The 27,181-nt window shown below is 38.8% G+C and overlaps 1 protein-coding gene across 1 annotated transcript; it reads right to left on the bottom strand.

The window, feature by feature from the left end:
- Window positions 1–19,150: 19,150 nt before the first annotated feature.
- LOC140234953 (neuromedin-U receptor 2-like) lies at window positions 19,151–20,392 on the bottom strand. Its single transcript, XM_072314991.1, has one exon. The coding sequence runs from the start codon at window positions 20,390–20,392 to the stop codon at window positions 19,151–19,153; it is 1,242 nt and encodes a 413-aa protein (XP_072171092.1).
- Window positions 20,393–27,181: the final 6,789 nt, after the last annotated feature.

Here is a 27,181-nt window from a genome sequence, read left to right as displayed (position 1 = left end):
ATTATCATATTACATCAGATTTTTCGCTATAAAAAAAAATAAGGAAATATCAAGAGTTGGAGACCTGCAGATATCACCTTGATGTAAAAGGATTTTGATATATCTGACTTCTTTATATGATGAAGTTTAATTGTAAAATAATATGTACAGAATGGTACATGTAAAGTGTACAACTGTGATCAAAATGAGGATGGACTAAGAGTATGATGAGATAGCAAGATTTAATATTTGAAGAGTTTGTTCGCAAAAACCGATAAGTCCATTTTTTGAAGATTTTGAAGTACGGTCTCTGTCATAAAGTACAAATTAATACCTTTTAAATGATATATTGGTCACTACATATAAAGGTACATTTTTGAAGTTATGGTCAAAAGAAACAAATTTTTCCTTATTTTTCTCTGTATTTTTCTCGACCTTTAATCGCAAATATCTCCATTTGGCAAATATGGACTTACCAGTTTTTGCAAACAAACTCTTCATTTCAATCTTTTAATCTGTTCATTAAAGGGAACCCAAACCCAAAGAGCAATGTGGATTGAGTGAAAGCACCTACATTAGTAGAACACATCAGTGAAAGTTTGAGGAAAATCGGGACAATCAATACAAAAGTTATGAATTTTAGAAATTTTTGTGTTGGAACTGCTGTATGAGGAGACTACTAGAGGTTATGACATATGAGTGGACAACAATATAAAGAAAATATAAAAGGAATTCTATAAAAATTAATTGTTCATGAAAATTACACATTCCATTAACATGACTCTGACATATGTTAAGGGTAGCGATTATTCCCCCTGCTTTCCGAAAGCGGAGAGTCAAGTGCTCTTTCATTATGCTAGAAAAAAGGATGTGCATCGATTGTCTTATTTTCCTCAATTTTGTTGGGCTTTGGGTCATATAATGTCGTGCAGTGGGGCCAGTATTGCATGTTACAGTAATCACAGTTTCCATGACAACGGATCTGATGTTTGCAGCTGATTGACTGCTGCATAACTGCTTCCATGGCAACTGTAAGAATATGCTAGTCACAGTTGTTGTAAACTGTGGTACAGTATAAAAAAAAAGCCCCATCTTCTGTGTGTCTGTCATGCAGTCTGTTAATATGGGAACAAAATTCTCAATAATACTGCGTACTATATAGTACAGTGTATATTCCACAGGTTTATGGCAGTAATTGCTATGGTGATAATTACTGAATTGGACATGTATGTGTTGTGGGTTTTTTAAAGCAAATCAAATGTTATCCAATCTATTTTTATATGGCAATAGATTATAACTATTCACTAATTTATTTGTACATGATATATATTTACTATGTATGTTGATTCATATTGTTTGTTTTTTTTACTGAGTATGTAAGTATTGCCATCTTAAGCAAAGTGACTCCTGCACAAGCTTGTAATATTTTTTACATAATTCACCCAATGTTGAATTTTTGATGATGTATCACTTCAGAATCTATTAAAGCACGCAATATTGACATCAAATGCTACATGTCCCTTTTTGACCTCTTATTTTGCTGCATCTGCTAAGGTTTGAAATATGATGAATTTGGCATGAAAAAAAAACCATTATTTCTCAAAGTCTATTCCATCACATTTATAGAAATCATCTTAGATTCAACTTTGCAATAAGAGAAACTCCACTCATTGTTAATAGAATGGGTCAAATTTCATCAAAATCTGAACAACTCTGAAGAAAGAGGAATATGGTGGACTCCTGGTGTAACAAAGTCCTCGGAACCAGCAGTTTTCTTTCATTATACCAAAATTTTGTTACAACCCAACAATAAAGTAATGTAAATTTATATAGATGATAATTTTGAGACCTGAAGTTTTACTTCGTTGTAACTGGAATTGCGTTGTAACCCAGTTTGCTATAATGGGAGAACATTGTATGTAAAATAGCAACAGTGACTTGCGAGCAGGAGCAAATTGACTGATTTGTTTTCATTTTCCTCCTTCGAGGGACTTTATTTCATTTCATAATACATGTATCTAAAAAAATTCACAAAAAAAGTACAGAGCGAAACATGTAAGAACATAAAAAATAAGGGTATTAACAATTATTTGTCAAAATAATATGACATGAATTTTGACTCCTCTGTTAGTGAAAGTATACTTCAAATATTTTCAAATACTTCATGAGTGTGACATCACCACTTTATAACACCTCAACATATTAATTTCTGCATCCACAGTTAATCAAATATAGTTCTTATGATTCAACTTCTGCTCTAATTCATAAAGTTGTCTTTTTGTAAAATCAAATAACCTTTTTTTAAACTAAAAATTTCAAATTTATAATGAGCTCTTGTCTAAAATCTATCAATAATGCGTATACATTCATTGCTTTTGTTGTATAATAAATTGCTAAGTATATACAAACGAAAAATCGTATATTGGGCAAAAACTAACATCAAATTCACCAGCACCAAAGATTTATCTCTTACATTAAATCCTTTTAACATCATTAGCTCATCCACAAAAAGGAGCAAATTGACTTATAACCCCCACCCACCCACCCCCACCCAAAAAAGATAGAAATTGATAAAAGGAGAGGGGTATTCAATGTTTACAAACCAGTCGAGCTGTGAAGCCATTTCGCGGTGACCTATTTTTCCATTTTTTGTGCGTGTGTGTTGTTTTTCAAAAAGAGATTAACAGTGCAATTTCTCATGAAAAAAAAAAAAATGCACCTGTAGTTCACACTGACAGCGTGGCAATTTTATGACATCTTGGCTCGATTATTATCTCGATACGATGAGGGTTTCAGCTCAAACGTTGGCATCAAAATATAAACCTGTATTTTTAATTTCGAAAAAAATTTATGACCTACAATTAAGATGTGTTATTAGCATTCATTTCCAAAATAGGAAACTAGGTCAGTATTGTATTATTGCGACCTAATATTAATAGTACTCTTTTGCAAAACCATGCAGAACTATAAATAGGATTTCATTACTCTTTGGTAGTTCATTTGAATGGGACTTTTAGCATATTTCTTGAGTTGTAATTTTCAGGTGTATATTACATGAAAATGTCATCGCCTTGCAAGATTCCAAATGATGTACAGCTAGACATGAATTTTCCCCATAAAAATCATTTCCTGAAATGGCATGAAAAAAAAAGAATTTCAAAAAGTCCTTTGCATGAAGGTGACCATTGCAGAGTTGTAATGTGTAATGTAACGGCTTAAAATGAGTTGTACTTTTTCCAGTATGGACAAGACGTGTTTGTTTTTTATGCACTCCTAAGTCAGGGACAGTGGAAAGTATTGCTTTGTTGTTGTTGTTGTCGTTGTTATTATTATTATTTGTTTGTTGTTGTTTTGTTTTGTTTTGTGTTGCCTGTTTGTTTGTTTTTTTTTGGGGGGGGGGTTGGGGGTTTTGGGGTTTTTTGTTTGTTTGTTTGTTGTTGTTGTCGTTTGTTTGTTTGTTTGTTTGTTTGTTTGTTTGTTTGTTTGTTTGTGTTTTTTGTTTTTTTTTTGGGGGGGGGGGGGGGGGCTTAATTCATTGGCGTGGCCGGCGTCTTACTGCTCCTGCCAATGCCCACCCCCACACCCGTAGTCATTGTATTTTGTTATCAATGTATATTTTTAACAAAATACCGCTGGTAACAAGCGCGCCGGAACACTTCTGGTTTTGGGGGGGCAAAATGTCAACGGGGGCACATTTATGTGCGATGTGAGATCCTCGGCGCGGGAGCGGAGCGAGCAAGCGGGGGGGGGGGGGTGTGGAAAGGGGGATTTCCCCCCCCCCCCCCCCCCCCACTGTAGGGAGCTTTTGTAAAACAGGGTACAAAAGTCGCGTTTATAGACCATTAAAAAGCAAATTTCTAAGGAATTAAACATAGTGAAAAATAATCAATGCGAAGGACTATGATTCATACGGGAGTACATAATAATGTGATGGTGTGAGATCCTCGGCGAGGGAGCGAAGCGACCGAGCGGGGGGAGGGTGTGGGAGGGGGGATACCCCCTCCCACGGTAGGGACTTTTTGTAAAAACAGAGTATAAAAGTCGCGTTTATAGAGAATTTAAAGTAAATTTCTAGGGAATTGACATATTGAAAAAATCAGTTGGAAGGACTATGATCATAACATACGGGAGTACATTAATAATGTGATGGTGCGAGATCCTCGGCGAGAGAGCGAAGCGACCGAGCGGGGGGAGGGTGTGGGAGGGGGGATACCCCCTCCCACGGTAGGGACTTTTTGTGAAAACAGAGTACACTTGTATAAAAGTCGCGTTTGTAGAACATTTAAAAGCAAATTTCTAGGGAATTAACATATTGAAAAAAAATCAGTTGGAAGGACTATGATCTTAACATACGGGGGTATATTATGTGATGGTGTGAGATCCTCGTCGAGGGAGCGAAGCGACCGAGCGGGGGAGGGTGTGGGAGGAGGATACCCCCTCCCACGGTAGGGACTTTTTGTAAAAACAGAGTATAAAAGTCGCTTTTATAGAGCATTTTAAATCAAATTTCTGAGGAATTAAACATAGTAAAAGAAATCACTGCGAAGGACTATGATAATAACTTATGAAAACTTTTCATTTTACTATAAGTACGGGCAGAACGAGCGAGCCACTTTCACTTTGCAATTTATCTGAAATGTACTCATTAAAAGCTTAAACGTGATCGCATCGTTCGAACAATGAAAAATATTCTTATACTGCTAGAAAACAAAGAAGAAAATGAAAAATGTAAGGTTTACTAAAGGTATGTTTCAGCGGGCACACTCGAGGACACGAGGCTACCATCTATGCACTAAATTTACTCATATGTTCCTATTAGTGTATATAGATACAATACTGTATGTTGTTAGTGTATTATAATTTTCGCCCCGTTAGGGGCGAAAATTTTTGCATTTTCAGTTATGAAATTACTACATTTAGACAAGAAATATGCCTTTATTGTTCATTTTGGTCTTTAAATCAGTGATTAATTATTTGTTACAGGGGGCACTTTGGGGGGGCAAAAACTCGTTTTGCCCCCCCAACATTTTGTTTGGGGGGGCAAGTGCCACCCCTGCCCCCCCGCTTCCGGCGCCCTTGGCTGGTAATCTATGTTTGACCAACAACAACTGAACAAGAACAGAAAAAATCAATCAATCACAGCAATCCATTCATCCTGGCAGCCAATGAACATTATAATCATTCATCCTCATGCCGTATAGGGTGCTTTCCATCGTCTTACAAACTCGCATAATACATCTTTTTTATTTATTTCTTAAATTTGTTATTCTCCACTTACATGAAGAATTGCCCTTTCAGCCATAGCTTTGCAGATGAAGGACGCAGAAATTCGATCAATTTTTATATTCTTATGTAGTTCTGCAACTAGGTCGCTCTCTATACCCCAGAGAAACCTCATTCAGTGTAAACATGCCGAGTTCTTGACAAAATAAGTAGATGAGAAAATAAAAGCAGGGAATGGTCTGGCAAGAGAGAAAGAATAATACACCATGAAATATAAAGAAAGAAAGAGGAACATTAGAGTAATACTATAAGAGTGCAATAGAGAAAAAAAGGAAATAAAGGAGGAGGGGGAGATGGGCGGAGGGGGTAATGAAGGATTATAGATCAAAGATAGACCGACGCTATCATGACTATTGGGCATACATGATACGAATCAATGCGTATACAATTTTATATATGTTACGAAGACAGATAAGTCGGATCTCGCGTTGAGATGACGTGAATGTCTTGCATTATTCACGAAAATTTGGCTCCAGTTGCATTATCGCTTCCGAGCAAATTTGCAGAATGCGCGGATGCACGTACCAGGAACTTATTACTAGTAGCTTGACCAGTGCGAACAACACACAAAAGATTCATGGTAATCTGCCCTTCGCTATGCATTGGTTCACTAGGGATCGTGGATAATTCATAACTATACTGCATTAATGATGAATCGCCACTGTGACTTCACCTTTCTGTGATTAACACAGAATTATGATTCTCAATTCTTTAGAGGGTAATGAATCAGGAACAGCGCGAGACCAAATCGGTAACTCACCCTTCTTTACAAAACAAAAAAAGAAAGAACTGAAAGTATAACCCCCTCCACACACACACACACACACACACCCACACACACACACACACACACACGCACACACACACACACACACACACACGCACACACGCACACACGCACACACACGCACGCATCATAACGCACTCTGCACACAATTAGCCATGATATGATACTACAGTCTGGGTAGTGCGTTTCTGTATTCCTGGATGTAAGAATCTTACCCCCCCCCCCCCAAAAAAAAATAAATAAAAAAAATAAAAAAATAAAAAAAAATAAACAAATAAAAAAAAATAATAAATAAATAAATAAAATAAGATAAAATGAAAAATATAATAAAACAAACAAATAAATAAGTAAATAAATAAATAAATAAATAAATAAATAAAATAGATAAATGAAAAATAGAAATAGAAATAAAGATAAAAATGAAAATAAAATAAGGGCCCTTTTTTTGCTGGTTTTTTAAATCAATCACATGAAGTTCATTGACAGTTCTGAATATAAAATCCGTCTCCATGTACGCTTTGGAGATAGGGATATACAAGCGAATCTATGATATGCCTTGTTTTGAACTTCATGTTCTCAGAACATCAGAACAAACAAAAACTGCGTAAAAGGAAAGTGAGTCTTGATTTTAGGTGACGTGTCAGTGTAAGAATAGGCAAAAGACAACATAATACGGAAATTGTAAGATACTATCACTTCCTTTATTGTTTCCGTTTAACATACACAAGGTACACGCACATGCACGCGCATAAGCACACACGCTGTAATGGGTTGTATTCTCTGTCCGAATTTCGTCAAAATAGTATAGAAAATGTAATAATGTTCGAAATGAAAAAAAAAATGGCACACACACATACACACACGCACGCGGACACAGTGGCGGATCCAGTTGGGCGCAACCCCTTTATTCTTTTTTAATAAAAGAAATAAAAAGGGGAAACGTGTAATACATAAAATCAAATTAATGAGATAAATGAAAAAGTATAGACTGTAAGAAAGATAATAAATACATATGTAGACGGGATGCACAGATAGTCGACCAGCGGGCTACTGGTGTTTTTCAGACCATCCTGTCAGGTTTTGGCACGGAGGGCTTCCTCTCACAATTCACGACTCCGGTGAGGCGAGGTGGTGATGTGTGTTTATTAAACACGGACACGGAGCATCGCAAGTTCACAGTTTTAGTATTTGCGCATGAGCAGATAGGGTCTTGAACGCCACAGGTACTGCTAGTAGTCATCAATGTCCAAAATACCGTTCCTTGCGTATAATTCTTTGCGCTGTTATTATAGAAGGTACGAAGATCGTTTTACTTTTCCGCCTCCAAGCACGTCTGCTACTTATAGTAATAATATAAAATTCAAAGTGATGATTGTGAGAGCAACATCAGTTTTGCTGATAATTGTAAAGTAATGCTATAAGCCTATACTGATGATAACTTCACCAACACAATAGTGATGAAAATGACTTAAATCATAGTAAGAGTTATGATAATTGATATCTTTTCTCCCGTTATTGTTATAATATGATTATCATCTCTATTTTCGATAAGTCGTATTTATATTGTTGATAAGCCTCTAGCTTGTGGTATCAATTACCCTTTTAAGCCTTTTCGATACTAGAACTGCTGTTCCAGAAAACCCTGTCATACCTATTCTTGGTATTGTACCTGGTAGGCCTGCCATTTCTTTTCCACCACAGTTTTCAGAGGCTTGTAGTAAAAAAAAAACAAAACAAAACAAAACAAAACTAAACTAAACTAAACTAAACTAAAAACGTAACAAAACAAAACAAAACTAAACTAAAAACGTAACAAAACAAAGCAAAACAAGAAAAAAGAAAAACGGAAACGTATTCTGTTCAAGTTTGTTTGAATTTCACATTTTGTTCTGAACGAAATTCGTGATTACTCATTTCCAGATTGATCAAATAGAATTATAAGTAAAGTAGTCAAAACTTATCGGATCTCACTGTTTTGGGAGTTTAGATTTTGAGAGCTAAGTTATTCATTTTTTATTAAGTGCTGCCACTCGTCGTCCGTGTTATCTGACAATATTCATAGCGCCCCGGCTCGGTCCGCTGTGGGCCTAATCTGTAGTATGCTGCATCGCGGCTTTTAAGGCTTTATTTGAGAGCTAAGTGGAAGGTTGTCCATTCATTTTGTTCAGTACATGCCACTCGTTGTCCGTATTATCTGAATTATTTATAGCTCCGCCTCCACTGTGGGCCTAATCTTAAAGTGATTGTATAGCATTTTGTTATCAGAAGTCTGTCCCATCGTATATATATCTATCGATATACTGTAAACATTTTTTTTTTTCATTTACTCTCATTCACGCCGTCATCCATGTCAAAAATGATAGATCGCGACCCTGCGTTCAGCTTCGAAATCAGTCCCGACGGGGGATATTTGACCTGAGTTTTAACAGCAAGTGAAATAAGCAAGACGTCTAGGCAGAGAAAGAGTATCACTAGCTACGGTTTATACATTTGTAGAGCTTGCCAGTGATGATAATCTTTGAAGAGCGCCCGGCTGGAGCCACTATCATCATTTCTGGAGTGTCCCGTTGGTGTTCTTTTCAACGATCTTGATCTTGCCTAATTTAAAAGCTAGCCAACAAAGATCATTTATATTGTATCGAATCTTGACAAATCACGGTTGAGAGAGCTTTCGCGTAAACGATGGGAATTAATATTTTAGTCTATAAAATAAAAAAAATCAAGCTAGGTGTTGTACTGCGGTAACTTCTACAGACCTATGAATGCTTGATGATATCTTACTGTGTCAGGATTCGTTCGAATTGTCGCTGGTCTTTTCAATTTAAGATAGCAAAATTTGTAAACTAGCAGTTAGATCCCGCATACGTGTCTTTTTGGACTGCATAAAACATAAATGACAAGGTAAAAAATAAATGATAACAATTAATAACCAGTAAAACATCAATCTATAAGCTATCTGAGAGGATCACGATTGAAAAAATTGCATGCCAGCGGATAATGCGTGAAGTAGATCAATACAATGCAATTTGACTATTCTTTGTCGTAATAACTAGGGTGTTTACAATTGTCACGACTCAACCCAATCACCACATCATGACAATCAAATGTTCCGCTCCATTCCTGGCAGATCGCACCCAAACCATCACAACAACGTTGCAAAAGACCACGATTGGGAAGCCATGTCTTGATCTGAGAGCGATAACTTGCTGCGGACCTCTTTATTGGTATTAGCCTTGTTCAAGGCGCATCACATCTCCCCCCTTAAGATGGGAAGTTATGGAAGAACTTTCCAGTCAAACTGCAAACAGTCGTTACAAACATGTTCCGAAACACGATACATAAAAAATGCACAGTTGTGTGTTCATACACTAAAGTGGATTCTTCACATAAACAAGCTCAGACTTAATGAGCCTTATCAAAACCTTTCTTGAGCGTAGGCTAAGTCTAAATATAGATCCACTACCTGCTCGGAACAAGCATGTGCGTATACGCGCAAAACTTTACAACCACAACATTCCTTCTTTTCTTTTCTTTTTTTTTTTCCTCTGCTTGGTCATAAATCATGAAACATGTATTCTCTTTAGCTTTCCTGAAATGCTTATGAGTATCAAATGGCCAAACATTTCAACACCTAGTCGAAATCTAAGAAATGCTGCTGGTTCAGAACAAAATAGTGTACACTGTAATTGTATCATGAAACAATATACCATAAGTATGGACATATCAAACTTCTCTCTTAGCTTGATGTGCATATGCTTGAGAAAAACCGCTACACATATCACTGATTAACCTGCATACACTGACAATCATGCAGGTTGAATACTGAACTTTATACGGTTTTGTTGTTGTATTATGTCACCAATAACAGAAGTAATCTTCCATTCACTATACTTAGTAACCATTTTTACATGGTGAGCTTGTAGCAATCTGACCTTTGATGAAAACTGACATAACAACGCGTTCAGCTCAACTGTTTGGTCTGACAAACATCTCTACATTTCTAATTTCTTGACACTTCTGTTCAAATACTGTAAAGCTTTGTTCCTCAAGACAATAAATGCATGTACAGTGACTAGCGTATAGCAAAACAATGCAATTATGAACACCTGTTATACTCTCTCTGTTTCTGAAACAAGATATCACATGAATATAACCTGGTTATGTCTGTACACCTGTATGGTCTCATGAACCTTACACATTCACAATATCATGAATATCATAATGTCATAATTTCACTCAATCGATATCTATGCTATGGAAAATGTGTATAGTTGGTAAATTCTGTGATGCCACAAATATTTCAACTCTTACAAATTAAGCATTTAAAGAGAAGCAACAACAGCTTTTGTGTGTTTGTGTGTGCTTTCTACAAACAGCAATGCAACTTAATTTGCAATTCCAATTAATACAATGTCTACATTATACACTGTATCAAAATATGCTGTATTACTGAAAACCCCTTTCTTCACCATATAAAGCATAAAACATAGCAAAACTCATGCTATATCACTTGAAATGATTTTGCCCTGTTTTGGTGCAAAAATCATGACAATTTGGAAAACATGCTGTCTTTTTCCCTGCAGACAAGAACAAAAAGAATAAATTAAAGCAGTGTACACAATGTTTGTGTCATCATTTCAAAGCAATCAATAACACTCTTTCTTCAACATGAGAAATATAATTTTCTTACAAATGCATGGAAACACATTTCTTTTGTCTCGTATTGTTCATGTTTCCAAGTCATTACCAGTCTTATTATCTATGGATAATAAGCACATCTGTGTCCTTTTGTCCTATCCGTGGAAATATGCGTACTTCTATCTTATCCACGGGACAAAGCGTCTGCAATGACATTGTCTTTTCCACGTACGTGCTGTATCACGAGGTTGTACTCCTGTAGCACTAGCGCCCATCTGGTTAGGCGTCCATTTTTGTTCCTCATTCGCGACAGGAACACAAGCGGATTGTGGTCTGTGTACACCAGCACTGGATACCTTGTAGTGTTCAGGTACACGTCAAAATGACGAAGAGCCATGACGAGCGCTAACGTCTCCTTCTCGACAGTGGAGTACCGTCGCTGATGTTTGTTGAATTTTCTGGACATGTACGCGACGGGATGGTCAACTCCGTTGTCGTCCTTCTGCATCAGGGCTCCTCCTCCTCCTGTGTCACTCGCGTCCACCATAAGAATGAACTGCTTGTCGAAGTTCGGCGCTGCAAGAACCGGAGAACTCGCTAGCATTGCCTTCAGCCGGTTGAAAGCAACTTGACAGTCATCTGACCACTCGAACTGCGAATCTTTCCGCAACATGTTGGTGAGCGGTGTTGCAGCATCAGCGAAATTATGGCAGAACTTCCGATAATAGCCAGTCATGCCCAGAAATCGTCTCAGCTCTCGCTTACTCTGTGGGCGGGGAAAGTTCAGGATCGTCTCCACCTTTGCTTCAACAGGCTTGACAGAACCATGTCCCACAATGTGACCCAGGAACACGACTTTTGCTCGGGCGAACTCACATTTCCTCAAGTTCACCGTAAGGTTGGCACTGGTCAAGCGGTCAAACAGTGCTCTGACTCTCAGAAGGTGGTCCTCCCATGTATGGCTGTACACTATGATGTCGTCGAGATACGCCTCGCATCCCACCAAGCCAGACGTGACGGTGTTGATGAGTCTCTGGAATGTAGCGGGCGCGTTCTTCATCCCGAACGGCATCACTTTGTATTGGAAGAATCCGTCAGGAGTCACGAATGCAGACAGTTCTTTCGCTCTTTCACTGAGGGGAACCTGCCAGTACCCCTTCAAAAGGTCAAACTTACTGACGTATTTGGCATTCCCTACACGATCAATACAATCATCGATGCGGGGCAAAGGGTACGAGTCTGACTTTGTTTTCGAATTGAGCAACCTGTAATCCGTACAGAAACGCAAAGAACCATCCTGCTTTGGAACCAACACACAGGGAGAACTCCATCCACTCTTACTGGGCTCAATAAGGTCATGTTCAAGCATATATTGAACTTCCTTCCTCAGAACATCCATTTTCAATGGATTCACACGATATGGGTGTTGCTTGACAGGGGAGGAGTCCCCCACATCAACATCATGCACCACCACACTAGTACGACCTGGTACATCACTGAAAAGGTGTTCATACTCATGGACTACATCCATCACCTGAGCTCTCTCTACTCCTGGAAGATGAGATAATGTGTCAGATAGATTTGCTAACACCTCAGAATTCTTCAACATCAACTGCGGAATTTCCACATCATCACTCTCACTGTCTTCACCATCCACTTCACAACCGATTCCAACCGTAGCAACAGGCTTTTCATTAGCCTCTTCTACATTTTCAACATACTCCTTTAGCATGTTGACATGACAGAGTCTTCTCCTCTTCCTCCTATCAGGTACAAGTGACTGTGCAAGACGCACTATTTCAGGGTCTTTGCCCTGCAATTCAACCAGACTCTGACGAGAAATCTCTGACATTTGACCATGGTCCATATGTGCATCATCACTGCTGTTAGACTCTTCAAGTCTAGAGAAGAAAGTATCAGCCAAGATATCCTCTTGCTCCTCTTTCTCCAGTTCACGAGCCATTGACCTGGTAACAGCACATGAGGGAAACACATCAGGCATATCCTGAACCAATTTCTCTGTGGCTTCGTCAACCACGGGTGTCTTACTTGGGAGAAAGTGAGGCAAAACCTTCTCTCCAGCGATATCATTGCCGAGCAATAAGGTGACACCTTCGACTGGCAATGTAGGCAAAATACCTACTACAACTGAGCCACTGACAAGATCGCTCTTCAATTCGATATTATGAAGAGGCACTCGGACACTCCCACCTTCAACTCCCCTCACAAACACTTCTGAATCCACAGAAGATTCAACCGAAAATGGCAATGTATTTGCACACAGGAGACTCTGTGATGCTCCTGTATCCCTCAAAATGTGAACCTGAACCTGCTCACTATCAGGCGTCAAACTAACATACCCTGAAGATATGAAAGGTTTGTAATTCTCTGCCACCCGTTCAAACGATGGCAGATGCTCTGTGCGAGTGATAGCAAAAGCATCTGGCAATGCTTTGGGGTTGCTAATCCCCTCTTTTTCTCGCTTCTTCTTCAACTTCCAGCAAGCTGACATCACATGTCCATCCTTCTTGCAATAGAAGCAAGCCTTGTTCGGCTTTTGATCAAGATCGGGCTTGGGAATGCTTGGAGCAACAGCTCCTTTTCTTGGCACACCCTGGCCTCCTTTCTTGCTTGAAGAAAGTTTGAAAGTACCCTTGTGGGTAAGCACATACTCATCAAGGAGGACAGCAGCTCTCCTGGCACCATTCACTTCCCTTTCCTCCAGGTACTGCCACTGATCTGGCTGAACACACCTCTTCACCTCCTCTAACAACACCAACTCTTTCAGTTTGTGGAAATCATCAACACCAGACGACCTTAACCAGTGTTCAAAATGGGTCTGCTTGTGTTGCACAAAATCAACGAATGTCTGATCATCCCTTCTCCTATAATTCCGAAACAGTTGCCTGTGGGCTTCCGGCACCAACTCGTACGCCCTTAACACGGAACTCTTCAAATTCTCATAGTCAGAACACTCTTGGATAGTGAGAGACGCATAGACCTCTTGGGCCTTCCCTACCAGCGAGCTCTGTATCAATGTCGGCCACACTTCCTTGGGCCATTCCAAACTCACAGCCACTTTTTCAAAGTGCTGGAAAAACTCTTCTACCCGGTCTTCACGAAATTTCGGCACCAATTGAGATTGCCTTAATGCATCAAATTTTGATGACTTTGCTGAACTGCCGGAAGAAGGTTCATTCGATTTTGCATCGATTGACTTGATTTCGAGTTCTATTTTCTTTGCCTCGACTTCCAGCTGCTTCATCCGAAGCTGGATCTCAATTTTCTTCAATTCACTTTCTGCAGGGGTTACCAAAGGTGTGATAATTTCACCATCATCTGTCCCTGCTTCATCCTCTGACAAAGAGGCAGGCCAAATACCAGTATTGGTAAAAAACTCCGAAATTGTGTCCTTGATCTCTGCTTTTCGATCCGATGTTTTGATCGGGATTTCTAAAATTCGAGCAACTTCCACCAGTTCTGCCTTCCTCAGGTTATTAAAACCTTCCTGAGTGGGTTCATCAACAAAGCTCTGCACGACATCAGCCATTGTGGGAATATCAAAATCAAAACTTGCAAGAAGTCACAAATCCTCACAAAACTACAAAGCCTTAACAAAAGAAATGCACTGCATATGAGTACACATGTATGCATGAACCCAGTCACACGCGCAGAACAGGCAAAAATTTTCTACGATAAGCAGAAAACATCAAAATCCCTAAGCCTTCGAATCAGGCATACAATCAGAACACCACGGCATCACATTAGCATGTGATCTAAGGACATAGAATGAGTATACACACTCACTACAAACGACCACATAGCACGATTGTGCAAACTAAGGAAAATATATCAAAGCCTTTAACCGAGGCTAATCTTCCAGAAAATTCGGCGTGACCCGTAGCCAATGTGTACGCAAGCCCCCACACATACACATCCAGCATACGCACACTCACAAACTGCACTAGCCCTACACACGACGCGCTAGACCGACCGTCTGCGACTACAAAACACGTGCGAGCCCAATGCGCAATACCCACGCTATGCACTATATACGCACACAACTGAACGTGAGAATCCTCACCCAAATCGGTCTACAGAAGACCTTCATGCAAAAACGACAAACGTCCAAAACGTGAGAATCCTCACCAAAATCTGCACTAGGCCTTCACACAAAATGTAGTCTGAAAACTACAAACACAGTCAATGACTGCCAAAGCCTACGCAGCATAAATGTTATACACAACGTGCACAACCAAACGTGAGAGTCTTCACCAAAACGCATGTGGCCTGTCAAAACCAACATGCAAACAATGCAGGCCCAATACATAAGCCTGTCATCGACGCTATACACTACGTACTTACAGCACACGTGTACAACCAGACGTGAGAGTCCTCACCACAATCCGCATGGAACATGCGAAAGAAAACGGCTTGTCTGTTCATTTTCCCGGACAAGGTCCCAATTTGTCACGACTCAACCCAATCACCACATCATGACAATCAAATGTTCCGCTCCATTCCTGGCAGATCGCACCCAAACCATCACAACAACGTTGCAAAAGACCACGATTGGGAAGCCATGTCTTGATCTGAGAGCGATAACTTGCTGCGGACCTCTTTATTGGTATTAGCCTTGTTCAAGGCGCATCACACAATCAAGGTAAACAAACAAAAGAAAATCATATTTCCTATACCTTATATGCTATGATAATTTATGTTACTTGAAAAACGCTAGTGCGGCATGGATGCAATTTCTTCTTTTGCTGCGCCATGCATTTACGATTTGCGCATGTCGGCTTTTATCTACATATATTATTCTTCACCTTTCACAGAGCCGGATTTTTTTTTTTTTTTTTTTTTTTTTTGGGGGGGGGGCACCGGTTGTTCCTAACATATGAAATGAGTATAACACCATGACCAAAGAGATTATGAAATGTCAAAGCATATTATAGAAAGGCACTCTGTTCTGGCAATCCTCTGAATAATGTATATGTTGTCCGATTACAAGGGAGTATATTCCTTTTGTATACAGTGACAATACAAGCTGGTTGAAGAGAGGTCATAGATGCACTTCGCAAATTACTACGTCAGCATACGTGTAAGAGAGAGTTATATACTGAATATCACTCGCCATCAATCTTCATTTCCCCCTCTCCATATACTCTCTCTCTCTCTCTCTCTCTCTCTCTCTCTCTCTCTCTCTCTCTCTATATATATATATATATATATATATATATATATATATATATATATATATACATATACATATATACATATATATGACATGACTCATAAGTAGGCATACTAGTATGCAATTAGGAGTTATAAAGATGTACAATGAAAATAAGTGCATTTCTGCTTCACTATCTATTTTTCTTTTTCGAAGATCACATTCATTGAACAACTCCAGCCATTTTTACGTTGCATTTACAATCCATGCAACGGGCGGTGCAAGTTAATGAATCATATTATACTCCGCATAAAGACTCTGGCCAAAGTTTTCTGGTCTCTTCTCATCTCGTAAAAATAGTGGAATTTAAATAGCGATGAATGGTGTCGGTATCGCTATCAATGTCGAGTATTAGAAAGTCCTGCGTCGTGCACATCGCTATGAATAATAAGGAAGCTCCGGATGTATCAATGGTTCAATGCACTTTCATGGCAGTCTGAAGCATAGAAAATCAAGAAAGGCATTTCTTTTGTTTGTTTCCATTACCGGTCCCCTTACATTACATGGTTTATTTGAACCAAACTATAGCAATTATTGTTGAATAGGTTGTACAGGAAACAAATCCTCTGGCTTGTCTTCAGAATAACTGATTTCAGATCTTTCTTACATCGTTATTAACCCAAAGAACACTATTATCGACATCGTAGTAAGTGAAAACAATAGTCTTTTTTTTAGACCATTCAATCTAATGATTGATTTAATGATGTAATCACCGCTTCATACAACATAACACTACTGTAAGAAGATGCAGAGAAAAGAGTTGTCAAAATCTTAGAGTTATGCTTACAGTGTATTTTGGATTTCTCGTATAACCGTTATATCCTTTTGTAAAATGTCAAATGTTTAATGAATTGGTTAAATAAACTTGAAACTTGAAACTTGATCATGGTCACTATAAAGTTGCATTTATCGTTGTAACCAAATTTGGTTCACAGTGTGAGCAAACAGAGTAAGCCAGGCAACATTTTGTGTGTCTGTGTGCTCGTATTACTTTCAGATATTGGAAACATCATTAAATGATCAATTTTGAACTGAAACCGAAGGACATGTAATCGATTTTGTGCCAGTGAAAGTGTGAATTGATTCGTTTTGATGATGCTACTAAACTGCCATTTTACTATTAGCACAAACACGAGTTATTTTGTACATTTCATATTCGAGTGATCGTTTCAGTGTAACAAAAACAGCTTTTACTATAATGACAACTTCAGCTGAGAAGATTACTATTACAATAATTGAAAAGCTATTTTTGTTGTCTGTACTTCTCCAGCCCTAATTTAAGTTGCTACTGATAAAAATATCACAAATGCATTTGCTTCGTGGGAAATCATATCGGATTTTCTGTCATTTATCTGGTAACATGCCGTAGGCCTATTAGTTTGGTGACAAGAGTCAATGTATAGCGTTTCACCACTACCGTCACGACAAGTGTATTCTCTGTAAATGTACCAACTTTGATCACAAAAAATAAGATAAAAATAAGATAAAATAAGAGAATTATCGTCATCTTTCCTTTGATATTTTTACCCAAGTTCAGAGAAGGTCACCCAAATCAGTAGGTGGCGACCCATTATAGAGTTGATTATTGTCGAGGGACTAAAAGTCGTGGGTCCCGTGGTTGCTTGCTTACAAACATGAATTCATTTCTGCTTTAGCAGCCACGTTTCACACATCAAAGTCAGATTACGTCAATTATCAAGTTCAATGATCTGGCTAAACTATGTCAGTCAACTTTTGTCAACTATAGAAGGACTTTGAGCGTCTTCCAAGTTATGACGAAGACAGCAGCTCATTGATGTTTGAAATGATATTTTGCACGAGTACATAATAACATTATTTCACGCTAGCGAGGGTTATCAATATTACTCTTTGTTTTATTGTAATTATAGAGGACACTCTGGGTACTTTAGCAAACTTAAAAGGGAATTCAGGATCAGTTGAGAGTTAGTATGAAAAGAAGGAATAAAATTGTCTATACACAGCAATGAAAATTTGATCATATTCGGATGAAAACTTGATCAAATCAAACGAAAATTAGGGGAGTTACGGGATTATGAAGTTACGCTAATTTTTCACTGAACTGCTATTGAACAGTTGATATGAATATGCAAATAGTGAAGTGATGATGTCATCCCCTCACAAATTGCCAATACTTTGTAAGAAGAAGAAGAAGAAGAAGAAGAAAATAACATTTCCAGTTTTTCGTTCAAACGCAATCACGTCCGAGTCTCAAATCCTGATATATCTCACTGGTCATTATTTTAAAGTTATTCAATAAAGGTCAACATTACGTTTTACACTTTAATGACAGATAAACAAAAAATTAATTTTTGTCACTGTGGGTTTTTTTTGTGTGTGTGTGTACAGGATCAATTGAAAATTGTGAGATGACGATACCATCAGCTTATTCATCTTTATATTCATGTCACCTCTTACGAACTGTTTTTTTTTAAATATCGATTCTTTGAAATTTCATAACTTCCTTACTTTTAATATATTGTTGCCCAAATTTTCACTTTTATGATTGTCATATTTTACTCTTTCTTCTCTAACAACGTTAAAACTGGCCTTGAATTATCATTAAAGAAAATACATGGAATATGCATACGATCTTTTTTGGCAGAAAATGCTAAGTTGCGTCAATCTTTATTGATTTATTTGTCTATTATTTATTTGCGTTGTTATCGACACTGTTTGAGGTGTTCATTAATACGGGGACCTGACAAAAGAGGACAAGTTGTAACATAAGTTTGCAGCCCTGGAGGTTTATCAAGGAGATTGGAATATGTATAAACCACCTAACACGTTTTGTCTAAAGGTTAAGAAAAGTGACACGTGACAAGTATTAAGTAGGCGTCATACAAATTCAATTTCTTCACAAACCATCAGATATTCGTAATGCAAGCACATACTCTGCGATAGTTTGTTACGTTTATATCACTCTGAATCAAATTATTGTGCATTAGTAAACGTAAACTAGTAATATGCATCACTGCGAGAAAATAAATTTAAGAAACCGGACTAGTGATGAGAGGATAGTAATGTAGGGGTGATATAGACGAAAACAATTTTCATTTCCAGTCTTTAATAAAACAAGATACGTTTCTATGATACTATAAATATGTTACATGAAATAAGCACATACTATTGTTTTGACGTATGCTAATATTAATGTAGGCCTATATTGTTCGTATATGAAAATGAAAAACTAATTAATCCTCATAACGGTCTTATTCCGCGAGGGTTACCACTACGTTGTGACGGACGCTCAAGCCCGTGGAAGTGGTAGTATTTGTGGTCGTGGAGGACCGTAATCTGGTCTTTGGGCCCGCAGCCGAGCTCGGGATGCAGCGCGGTGAGAAAATGGCGTGCTTGAAAGCGCCACGGTAGCGCTTGCTCATACTGATGTATATGACCGGGTTGACTACACTGTTGATGTACGACATGACTTGAGAGGAATAGCGAATCTTCACCACGGTATATTGAGAAACTGTAGAAAGGCCCACGGTGCTAAGTATGAGAAATATCTCGAAGGGAATTAGACACACAAAGAAGACTAGCCCATTCACAATGAGCATGCGCGCCACTTTGTTTCGTTGGGCGAGATTGATATCGACGCGCCCCGCAAAGCGCGTCTCCTCTACGGAGCGCGTCATGCTCGCGATGATGCGATAATATAGCCAGACGTTCACGGCCAGCAGTACGAAATAGGCGAAGGATTTTAAGATGTTGGTGTAAAATGGGTAGTTTTCAAGATGAGGTGGCGCAGTACAAGTTCCCCGATAAGTTGGGAGGCGCTTGAACGGTTCAACATCAGGCCACACACGACAGCCAACATACATATAACTTGATGCAGGGGAGAAGGATGCGGCCAAAAAGATGCTCAAAATCCAAGATCCGACCACCAGAGCGATGAACATGGACTTGCGGGTGTTAGTGCGCGCCCGCTGGGTGAGACACACTGCATAATATCGCTCCAGAGAAACTAAAGTTACCATACACAGGCCAGCAATGTACGACAAGTCTATAACCCCAAATATGATGATGCAACCAATTCGTCCCAACGACAGACGGTCGTTCACGAAGGGGGACTGGTGGTAAATCCATATCTTTTCGCCGATTCCAGACGAGAGAAAAATCAAGTCCGCAATGGCAAGACTTGCGAGGCAAGAGTTTGTAGCCGTGCGCATCGACTTCATGCGGAACACTACGTACAGGAACAAGGCATTTCCGACCACACCCACGCTTAATAGAAATGGTAAGAAGTATTCGAGATAAAGTTTATCCACTTCGGTGTAGAGCGGGGACGCTGTTTCAAACAAGTGACGTGCCGCATCGACGTCATACGTCGGACAATCTTGGTAGACAATCGAGACGGAATAAGCACTCCATGAGCTCAGCGACTCCGACGACTCATTAGCCGACGTGACATTGAGATCCACCTCATAGTCGTACCAGTATGTGAAATTCATGGAGAATCGTTCACCGTGCGCGACCACTTTAACGGAGAAAACAAACGAAATGAGTCTGATCTATCCGCCGCGTGTTTTCGGTATTCTTGTCTCATACCTACCACAAAATGCACGTCCGCGTGTTTGTTAAACAAGCGATCTTACCATTGGCATTCAGAGATGTCTCGACCCGCAATTACTCCTAATTTCCAATCATTAGTCCGCGATGAGCTCCACTCATACTTGAATCCCTCAGATCATACGAAAACGACACAACGAATAATCAAGTCATATTTATCACCCTTGTCTGCAGATAAAGTCTGAACGCTGCTGTAATAGATATGGCAATAATTGTCTGCGGAAAAGCAAGAAGATGAAAAGAAAATGCGTATTACCAACTCCACGAGCTGAAAAAAAAAAGCATCAGGGCAAATTTGGCTAAACCATGCTCACTCATTTCCTTCATAACAGCACGACTCTTTCGACGCGAGTGACATCGGTATTGCGGACAGGTGTGGATGACATAAAGATATCGGTAATCGATAGCAATGTCACCTCGGTGTTCACTGAATCGTGACACAAAAGAGAACGAGCTGATTAAACCGCCTCGTTTCCTATGTCCAGACCAAATTTCACTCCACCTTAATAATGCATTCATCCGCTGAAATTGTACTCTGCTATGCGTGCTGCTTCACTAGTCACGATGCATTTGAGAACACACATTTAAAATACAGTATCACCCATACTGTTCTCTTCTTCACAGTGTTGACGTTAGTTGTTCCACATCTTTCATGTTTACTGGTGACAATGGTTTCATCTGGCAAATATCACAGAGCTAAGGAAATTGACCGAATCTGCTCCAAAGAATATAGTATGACAATACGCAATGTTCAAATTAACATCGAGAGATGTAAAGTGATTATATTTTTCCAAATCCAGATAGCGTTTCTTCACTCAGTTGAAAAAACAAACAAACCATAATTAAAGTCTTGATAATCTGACTCGTCCTCGCTGGATCAAAGATGATAGTTCAAATATCCAGGTAAACGAAAGTGAATGTCCTCCTCCTGATGTGTTTCCAGAAACAGCGTAGCTCCTCAGGTGCGATTCCACTGTCTGGCAGCTGGAAGAGGAAGAGTGAACGCTATTGGCGTTCTAGCCGCTCTTTTATACCTTCTTCCTGGTGGTAGCTCGCTCGGACACTGCAGCTCGATAGTTAACGCCTTGATGTTGTGGCGCCTTTTTTTATCAGCACCGAGAGAGAGAGAGAGAGAGAGGGAGCGCGCTCGTAAACGAGATGAAGACTGTTGCGGAGGAAATAAGAATTGGCAGGGAAACAACTGAAGATTGGAGGAGAGGTCCTTACCCCCTCTCTCCCTCCCTCCTCCTTCATTTTACTTTTATTCACCCTTCCTCTCTGTCCTTCCCTATCTCTCTAAATTCATACACACTCACACACGCAAACATGCCAGGTGCACACACACACTCACACACTCACACAGTACTTGTCTTACGTTCTCTATTCTCGCGCCTTCTCTAATTTCTTGTCCATCTCTATATATTTCTCCCTTTCTCTTAAAGTTATTTTATGTTCTCTGTGTGTACTTGTGTATATGTGTGTGCGCGTGTGTATGTGTGTGTTGCGTGGGTGTACTATGTGTGTGTGTGTGTGTGTGTGTGTGTGTGTGTGTGTGTCTGTCTGTCTGTCTCTCCCTCCCTCTCTCTCTCTCTCTCTGTAAATTTTGACAGTGGTAATACAATGCCAGTCAGGTGTCTAGCGTTGATGTTAAGAAGTTCCATAATACTGTATAGTGACAGTACAAAATACAGTCTCGCAAATTAACCCCTATACCCTAATTGGCAATCGGTGTATGACAGGAGCAAAAAGACGAAGAAAAGAAGGGAAAAAAAAAGGAGGAATCAACCAGAAACCAATCATCTTGTCAAAAACAATGTTAGTTTTACAATCATGTTATCTGTTACTTTCATCTTTAATCAAGTCAGTTTTGGTATGCTATTCAGTTCTTTGAACTTACACAATATAGATTCTCGCCTTGATTTTGATCTGAAGTTTTGTTTTTATCGCCTTGATTTTGATCTGAAGTTTTGTTTTGTTTTGTTTTGTTTATTAAATCAGCGCTCATTGGGCTAACAGTCGCACAAGCGTGCTCTATTGTAGGTCCTGTCATTCCCTGATATTTGTAAGCCCGAACCGCAATTTCGATATTGACCAATATTACTAGTACCCATTATGAGCATACAAATCGTGGGTAGATATATATAGTGTATATCCTTTTGTTTGTATATTCACAATTGACAATAAAAGAATGCACTATTTTATTTTGTTTTCATATAACTTATAATAGCGAGTTTTAGATCTGTGACGAGAACACTAAAACAACGTACGAAGCCTCCCAGTTTCGACAATGGCAACAGCTGTTTCGTGCAGTCTTTTTTTTTTAACCTAATATCAGCGTTGTCTTAACGTTCACGTCGCAGGTCTAAAGCTCGCTAATATAACCCGTTATGAAAGTAAAAATGAAGTTAAATTAAATTGGCACTGCACACACTCCTGTTGCTATTGTGATGGCAGAGATAATCTGTAAGTTGTTGGTTTTTTTTACTTTGTCGTAATCATGATAATGAATGATCGTTTAATTAATGCGAAGCATTTTACCTCTTAAACATGTTAAAGGAATGTTTTCTCTGTTCAAGTCTCGAAAAATAGGTGTTGTACAATAAAACCACACACACACACACACGCACCCTCACGTACGCACACACGCACACACACACACACACACATACACACACACACACACTCACACACACACACACACACATTGCGTTTTAATCTACCTCATTTGTTTTTCGATGAACATCGCTTCCACTTCGTCATATCATAACCGGTAAAATATTTGCATCATCATATACCGTTCAATGTCCTGGCTGATGCAGGCTCGTGTTGGCAATTTTCAAGCCGGTGCTCTTCCGACCCACTTTCTTCCAAACCTAGCTTGTCACTGACCGACCTTTGTATATAGAGCAATTAAAGAGATTCATGTGATGTGATGAAATATGAGATGAACAATTCATTTCGTGCTATTAGCTGACCCTCCTCGATCTAATTGGAAATTAATGATTGAACATGTCCGGTCGTCGCAAGTGTGACCAGCAAGAAAAAAAAAAAGACTTCATTTATAAACAAGAGGAATGATGAAGTCTGAAAAGCTCTTCTTACCACAGGCATGACAGATGGCAATAAAATTATTATTTTTTTTTTTTAAAGAGAAAGAGGGTGAAATTTTAACATGATAATCACTGTTGTTCAGGATGTCAAGAATTATCCGAGGGAATGTTAAACAAAGCAATGTTTCATTGCAACTGATTGACAAATTGCCCTACAACGACGTAAATAAGCACTGAATTGATCAGTGTTTTAGTAGTAGCCATGATGAAAAAAAAAAAAAATCATGGGCGTACATACTTAAGCAAGATTCGAACCTACGACCTCCTGATTACCGGGCAGGCGTCATCTCCACTAGACCACCGAACTTTCGACCAACAGCAAGTGTTGGTTCTAATCCTTCTAGCATGCAGCGGGTACTGCGTAATTATTCAAATTCATGAAATTCTTCCGTCGAGATGTTTTCATAGCAACTGATTGACAAATTGCCCTACATCGACGTAAATAAGCACTGAATTGATCAGTGTTTTAGTAGTAGCCATGATTAAAAAAATCATTATGACTACTATACTAAAACACTGATCAATTCGGTGCTTTTAATACGTCAATGTAGGGCAATTTGTCAATCAGTTGCAATGAAAACATCTCGACGGAAGAATTTCATGAATGTGAAAGCAATGTTTGCTGTCTTTACATACTAATCATTCTGCTGCAAATGTGAGAACATAATTATGTCGACAGGGTAATAAGGTTAATCAGTATAACACGGTTTTAGTATAATTATTACCCCCGAAATCCTGCCGATCCTGCCGTTATAGCATTGGTGGGGATGTTAAAATACTGAAAAACCACTTATGAAACTAATGTTACAGAGCATACTATTCTAAGAGGAATACAGAGCTTTCTTTGATGATTATCGGTTTTGAAATGATTGAGATATCCAAAAACAAATCAAAACAAAGAGATCCTAATAAACCGTGGGTCCCACCATTTATTAGTAGGCCAATCGCTTGTTTTGGATATCTCGGCCATTTCAATACCAATTTTCATCAAATAAACGTTGAATTCCTCTTGGAATTACATGCTCTTTCATATTTCATAACATGTTTCTCATTATCTCACCAAAAGAGACAGAAATCTCAACCAAAAATATACCATCCCTTTAACACGTGTACCTGATGCCATACAGAGAATAAATAAATCAAATCAAACCTATAATAATGGCAGGATCAGCACGCAGGATTCGTGACATAAGGATGTTAGTATCAAGATCTCCATGGCGCAATACCTTGATTGATTAGCGATTCATTTATAAATAGATTTATGTTCGATATCGTTTAAAGCTGACATTTTGAGTATAGATCGGGGTTAACAAAAGAACATCCTACGGATGATGATAGATATATCGTCAGGTTGGTCGATAGGAGGCAGGGCATAATCATACACGAGGAGGAATATATGTAGCAGACTCGCAGCTTTCCCCAACGCGCTAAAGAAATAGGTGAAGATGACACGAGTGGATTGCATGGTTGAATAAAACAAGCCTGACTTGCATACTCGCTTCATATCAGACTCTGTAGTAGAAAATTGTCGCATTGGTTATCTAATTGTTCTTGTTGATGACTTCAACGTCATACCGTTCCAATACAAATTCACCAGTAACCTCAGTACACTGGTCATTATTATTAAAGGGATATTCCAGGCGATTTTCATAATTTCCCATCATGTAGTACATAAATCGACAACTTCATGTATAGATTTGCGGAATTTATTGTGGTTCTTGGGCAGAGAAACAATACTTTGAAAAGATCTTAAACAAATTACACTGAACAAGGATGATGACATAGGAGGTTCACATATTTCAGAAATGTAGCAGTGTAATGCCATTACAATACAGATTGCTTGCGAGTTCACCTGTGTATAATCTATGCATGCCTTTTTCTTTTGTTCTGCTTCCTTGAGCCCCAACTCATGCATTCTTATGGCGACTCTGCCATGTCATCATCCTTGTTCACTGCAATTTGTTCTAAATTTTGAAAATATTCTTATTCTTCATCCCAATTATCACAAATTCTGAAACTCTGTCCTCAGTATAACTGATTTATAGTTGTTCAAATGTAAAAATCTGAAAATCATCCGGAGGTCTCCTTTAAGTAAGCGATACGGATAGCTAAGAGCTCATTATTTTGCAGGGTTGCCCATCCTGGAATTATGTTAAAGGGGATTGCTAGTATCTAATCAGTGGGAATGCTGGGGATGATTGCTCCAATCCTTGTGGGATTCATTTAAGAGTACATTATATATCTATTGTTGTGTGAAAATTATTTGCTTCAGAATGGTCTCATATTCAAGTAATGTGCAGTTTATGCAGTTTAATGTTTCCAGGTTAGCATGCCTGTACAGTGACGGGGCGATCGTTAACGGCCCATTAACGCATTTTCGAACTCGGCATGTGATCACGTGTTGAAGTCATGACTTCGTCCAAGGAATGCTCGTGCGTTCACAGTGGAGTAAGTTTCTTCGAATTGATAATTCTTGCGTCGGGTTGTTGTTTTCATTGCGACTGATTGACAAATTGCCCTTTATCGACGAACATAAACACCGATTGTTCAGTCATGATTAAAATGTGTATATCCATGATGAAAATACATAAATACTCGGATAAGATTCGCACCCGTCATCTCCTGATTGCTAGACAGGCGTCATATCCACTAAACTAAATTGTTTCACCCTGATATATCTTGTGATGGTTCTTATATTTCTTCTAGAAGCGGGAACTGCATATCTATTCAAATCAATTATGACCTTTGCGTCGAGTCGTTTTTATTGCAAGTAATCGACTTAATGACCCCGCATGGATTTATTTATGGATTCAGAGCAATACCGTAGAATAAAAAATGCCACACAGCCCAGTTCGCAAATTTTATTCTAAAATGCCGTTAACGGTATTCACGCTCTTCGAAAACCCCATTATACTGAATGGGTGTGGAGGGCAGTTGAAGCATGGGAGCCGATGACATAATTACCTCATAATATGCATTAGTGCCAATATCTTGTAACTGCGCATTGAAAAAAAAAAATGATTCCACATGTTTGATCTAGTTCTTTCTTTTAGAGTTGTATTGAATTTAGACTGGGGTTCTTTTCCATATGTGCGGCAAGGATCAAATCTGCCTTTTAAAGGGAGGATATCCAGAATTAAATGGATGGCTACCTGGCTTATCTATCACAAGACCTCACTGGAATTTGAACAAAAAATGGCAGCTCCGGGTTGGGTATTACAAAAGCCAATTTTAACATGTCTTCAATAATCATAATAGGCCTGACTGTGAACTTTCTTTCTCTGAAACACCCCGTTATCACTGATAACGATACGTAATGCAATATTAAAGGCATAATTTACCATTTGCAGATGAAACAAAAACCCAGCATTAGTGCTTTAAAATCGTTCTAAAATGTGAGTTAGGGATAGAAACAGCCACTGTAAAAATTTGAATCAGTAAAATCGATGTTTAGTGTTGTTAAATACACAAAATGTGAACGATACTTGAAATAAAAATGTTTCCACACTAAACCGTCTACAGTTACGGTTTATTGAGAAAAATACAGATATGTCCTTATAT

The sequence above is a fragment of the Diadema setosum genome, chromosome 11 (genome assembly GCF_964275005.1).
Source record: "Diadema setosum chromosome 11, eeDiaSeto1, whole genome shotgun sequence".
Classification (NCBI taxonomy): Eukaryota; Metazoa; Echinodermata; class Echinoidea; order Diadematoida; family Diadematidae; genus Diadema; species Diadema setosum.
Note: the sequence above shows the minus strand (reverse complement) of the source record. Positions and strands in the feature narration are given on the sequence as shown.